Below are 4,870 nucleotides of genomic sequence, written 5' to 3' on the forward strand. Positions count from 1 at the left end.
GTATTTCCTCAGTCCAGCCATAGATTTTTCATGGAATTTGTAAGCAGGTACTTGTCTCTGAGTCCCTCTAACCTATTGTTGGACAGGACTGAAGCAGGCCAGCAGCTTCCCATCTTATTCATGCCAAGCTGGGGGTTTAAAACCTTAGGAGCTACTAGCATACAAAATTTGCCCCTCGGAGTTCCCCTGAAACACCCTTTTGAGCGAGACAGGGAAGGGCAGTGAAGCCTGCAGGCGGCTGCGAGGGCAGTCGGGGGGTGCCTGGGGGTCGGTGCCGCCTGGGGCTCCGGGAGCCTGCAGGACACAGGTGCTGATGGAGGGGGGCTGTGCGCTGGCCAGGGGACCTGTCGGTGCCTGGGGTAACTCTTCCCAACCTGGCCGTGCTCTCTAGACGCTGTGGCAAACAAAGTGAGAAGGATGCTAGCAAGAGTTGCAGTGTAAACCCTATTTCTGCAAGGCTCAAAGACAGCTGATCAGAAGAAATCTGTTTATTGTGAGATTTAGGAAAACAATTTTTATGCAAATTGCTTTTTTTTTGGCAAGTAATGGGTTGATACAGAACTTGGAATTACAGTTTTAAGAATACAAATACACAGTATCTTGTTCAGCAAACACAAAACAAACTTCTTCCCCAGGGAACATTAAATGAGCAAATATTTGCTAAAATAAATGGGCAACAACCACGGGACGGGACGGGGACACACAAAACAAAACAACCCAACTCGGAAGCCAAAACCCCACTGAAGAAGCAGCAGTCACATCTTCAATTCTACGCTCAGGCTGTACTTTCACTTTGCTTTTCCTGTTCGATAGCTGCCAGAAAACCAGAGGAAACAAAAACATCATCAATAAACATTACAATAATTCTGCAGGATGCAGGTTTCTACGGTCATTCTTAAAGCCAGGCAGTGGTAAGTCCCCACTTGCCTTCTCTGGCCACCCTGGAAATGCCAACCCGTTCCCACATCTGTGTAGCTAGTGGGGTGCAGTTCATGATGTGCGAACCTCCTCTCGTATTTACAGCTTTAGCATCGGTAAAGGGATAAAAAGCCAGGGAAAAACCAGGTATCTTATGTCGAGGGACAGTGCGTCTCCATGGCTATCAGTACTGACAGATCCAAGGTGGTTAGTGATACTCTTCTGAAGGAAACCACTCACAATGTCTGGTCCAAATGCAGAGAAACGCCATTTTCACAGCCAAAGCTGAACGTGAATCACAACCCTCATCTGGCTGCCTGCGCACCACGCGTGTACGGCAGGAGACACTGCACGAGAAAAGCCCAGGGGTGCTTTGCTAAGGAAGACTGCCTGCTAGATGAGGAGGATGATGGGTTTCTCTTGCTGCCTTATTCCCAGAGAAGGTGCCTGGAGCTCTCCTGGCCAGGGCTGACAGCAGGTACCAGCGGCAGACAGCAGCTCATCTGCCTGATAACATGTTAAATCCGGAGCCCAGGCACCTTCTGGGGATGCTGCCTGGCCTGCCAGGGACGTGCGTCGGTGCCTCCGAAGAGGCTGGTACCGTGGGAATTACAAACAGTTTGATCCTGTTGCCTGCAACCAGCAGAAAAAACTGGTCTTGCTTTTAGCGGAAACAAGAGCAATCTCATCAGAAAGGATTTTTCAGGCAAAATGCACCGTCAGTTATAACTACTGGTATCCTTGGAAGCCCAGCGTAGAGTACAAGTCTTACTATTATCCCCAGTTAAAGTCAGGGATGAGTTTGAGCCTGTAATCCTACGATTAGTATTCATTTTGCATATGAACTGCAATACAGATTGTGTCCTTGCTACTCGTAGTTCAAACAGCCTCATAAGCACTTACTTTCTTTAGTGGGCAATGGATTTTTCTCTCTGGTTTCTGTCTTCTTCAGCTTGGTCTTGTCAAATGTTTCAATTTCTGCAAAATCTGGTTTGTCGGACATGATGGGTCCTGACAAAGAAAGGAAAAACACACCCGTGGCTTCATTAGCTAGTGCTGTGATATCAGCCATCTGCAAAGCATTTTCTGCTCGAAAGAAAAAATATCAAAATACTATAAAAATGTTTATTCAAAAAACCCCCACAAATCGAACACCTCAATCTGGGACCTCTCCCTGAGGCTTGGCTCTTTCAGAGCAAAAGAGGAAAGGCATAAATAGAATTTTATCTAGATTTCTCAGACAAAATTTCTAAAAATCATATTTTGCACATGGAAACAAGTATATCTCAGTAAAGAAAAAACAATGCATTAATTGCCAATAACCCACGGTGCCTCCTGGCGCAAACCTCTATTTTTAGGAATGCTACTAACCCAAAAGTCTACAATAAACCCCAAATCCAATATGAACAAAGAGCTTCAGTTATGATTTTGTCTTAATTAACAGGATTTGTCTTTAATTCTGAGCACCCTGTCCTGAGTGCGTACATACCCCCGTATCTGGATGAGCTGCTGTGGACACTTGTGCTTAACAATAGAGGACCGGTTCACCCAGCCCTTTGTTTGCTCTCGCACTCAATATCCCAGTCGCAGGCTCAATGGGTTTGATTATACCCTATTATAAGAGAAATCCACAAAGCACGCTGGCATTCAACACTTCACCTGTCAAAACTTCCCTAATCCAATTACTGTTTTTAATAGAAATTCAAGTTAAAATCCAGCCTGGCCGTTATTCCCTTGATTTCAGTGGAGTTTCCCATCAAGGCGAGGTTTGGCCCGGAGATGGCTGATACAATTACACTTTTTCCTTCCCGAAGACTTCATTGCTATCTGCACCGAGACAACAGAAGTAAATATTCACAGGAAAAAAAAATAAAATGAAAAGCTACTAAAACCACATGGCATTACCGTCTGGCTGCTCTCTCCTCAGCTGCTTGGTGGCCGTCTGAGGCAGTGTGAGTTGAAAAAGGTCAGGGTAATCCCTCCTCTCCTCTCTTCTCCTCTCCTCTCCTCCCCCCGCCCGAGCCCATCGCTATTAATATTGATTAGTTTAGTGCTGGGATTGCTCGGCGTTTAGGGAAAGGACAGATTGCTGCTGCAGAAAGCGCACAAGGGAGGGAAATAGGAAAACTGAGATGGAAGACTACCAAAATTCGATTTTTTTTTTTTTTTCCCCTTTTTTCTCTTCTTCTCATTTACCAGAACAATAATGTTTAAGTTTCCCTTCCTGCCCTTCTTTTCCAGCGCTGAGGTTCAGAGTTAATGTGAGGTCTGGAGTTCATTTAAGAGCTGGTGGGGAGATTTTAGGTGCATTCAGCAAAGCGCCTGGGGATCGTCCCCCTCCCGCCCGAGCTGGCAGAAGCACATGCTCGGGGCTCGGGAGGACTCTAAGCACAGTCGTGGTACGATTGCTGCAATCGAGGGCCAAGTCTGAGATAAGCACGGCCTGAGCACCGCGCTGGCATCCGGGAATGTGTCCTGAAAGGAAGAACAATGAATCTTTCATTCGCTCCCATTTTGGTAGCTACAAACCCTCCTGCTGGTGCCTCCCCAGCCCGACGGCGCGTGGCTCTGCAAGCCGGACCGGGCAGCTGCCCGCGGCCGACCTTCCTGCCTTCCCTTGGGAAGAACCTGCGTTCGCCCGTCCTGCTTGCGTGGCCGCTCCCTGTACTCCACCCATCCCGGTGGCGTGGACCACGCTGGACTCGCTCGCAGGGAACCTCTTCAGTTGCAGCGAAGGGAGAATGCGCTGTAGGTGCCGAGTGATGTCATTTCAGAAAAACCTTTAAAAGGGAAGCGGTTGAGTCACCGTCCCTGGAGGTATTTAAAAGACGTGTAGATGTGGTGCTTAGGGATGTGGTTTAGTGGTGGACTTGGCAGTGCTAGGTTAAGGTTGGACTTGATGATCTTAAAGGTATTTTCCAACCTAAATGATTCTGTGATTCTATGAAAATGGCTAATAGCTCTTGCATTTATTTGCAAGACGTGTTTTGCATTAGATGAGAAACTGCATGGAGACAAGATTGTGCAGTGTGTGAACACTACCTGCACCAACCTCCTAGAGCCACCGCTCTCGAGGGCTGTGAACACCCCTGTGGCTGTGACGTGGCTCCAGCTACACCTCCCGCTTTGCAGCACAAAACTACTCGGGAAATCCTTTTTCAGAGCCCTCGGGTTTGGGAGGGAAGGGCTGTGTGCATCCGAGATGCTGGCATGGGTTTCCTCTTGTGTAACTTTGGATGTCTCCATCTGAATTACTTGTCTAGACTCCATGATAGTCAATAGGGAGGCAACTAACTTGGGATAAAATTAATTGTGCCCTAGGAGTATCCGGGTTTCTCTATTGACTATAGAGGGAGCCTGGGCAATGAGCTCAGAGAGACAGAGATGTCTCACAGCTGATTGAGAGCCCCGGGAAGGTGCTGTGATCTTTCTCTTGGCATACTAGGCTTGGGTAGAGTGGCTTTGAATCTGATGTGTTAGTGGAGAAAATGGTTTTAATGTGTTTAAATATGTTTTAAGGACTTCTTCTTCCAATGTGTGTTTAATTAAAATAATGAACATAACGCAGAAAAAATTATTATTTTTACTCATCAACATTCACAAATAGTGGTTCCTTTCCACCCAGTGATTCTTTCCTCTATCCATCCTGTTTTCCGTATCTTCAGAGAATGCAGGGCTTGCTGCATGCCCTGTAAACAGCAGTCTAAGAGCAGGTTTCCTCTGTGGCCATGTCTGCAGTATTTGAGGTAAAGGAGAATGGAGTACCGTAGTGGTGGAAAAACCTACATAATGCTGCTCAGCTGGAGCTCCGAAGGGATGGTCTGGATCCCACTGAGCTCAGCCCTGTGCAAACCTGGCTGTGCTGCTTCTGGACCTAAAATTGTCCTGGCGCTAATGTAGCTACATTTTTGGTATGCTAAAAGCTCAGTTGACTTGTGCAGACTGGCTTGGT

General features: G+C 47.1%; 1 protein-coding gene across 1 annotated transcript; it reads right to left on the reverse strand.

The window, feature by feature from the left end:
* Nucleotides 1-470: 470 nt before the first annotated feature.
* On the reverse strand, nucleotides 471-2,851 carry TMSB4X (thymosin beta 4, X-linked). Its single transcript, XM_009582806.1, has 3 exons — nucleotides 2,824-2,851; nucleotides 1,822-1,929; nucleotides 471-813 (listed from the first exon to the last, which is right to left on the reverse strand). The coding sequence occupies exons 2-3, from the start codon at nucleotides 1,919-1,921 to the stop codon at nucleotides 776-778; spliced, it is 138 nt and encodes a 45-aa protein (XP_009581101.1). The 5' UTR covers nucleotides 1,922-1,929; nucleotides 2,824-2,851; the 3' UTR covers nucleotides 471-775.
* Between the last annotated feature and the right edge of the window lie 2,019 nt (nucleotides 2,852-4,870).

The sequence above is a fragment of the Fulmarus glacialis genome, unplaced genomic scaffold (genome assembly GCF_000690835.1).
Source record: "Fulmarus glacialis isolate BGI_N327 unplaced genomic scaffold, ASM69083v1 scaffold14278, whole genome shotgun sequence".
Lineage (NCBI taxonomy): Eukaryota > Metazoa > Chordata > Aves > Procellariiformes > Procellariidae > Fulmarus > Fulmarus glacialis.

Coding starts and splice junctions, on each gene's coding strand:
- TMSB4X (XM_009582806.1), bottom strand. CDS start 1,921: ATGTCCGACAAACCAGATTTTGCAGAAATTGAAACATTTGACAAGACC. Junction 814..1,821: donor TCCATTGCCCACTAAAGAAA/GTAAGTGCTTAT, acceptor GTTTTCTGGCAG/CTATCGAACAGGAAAAGCAA.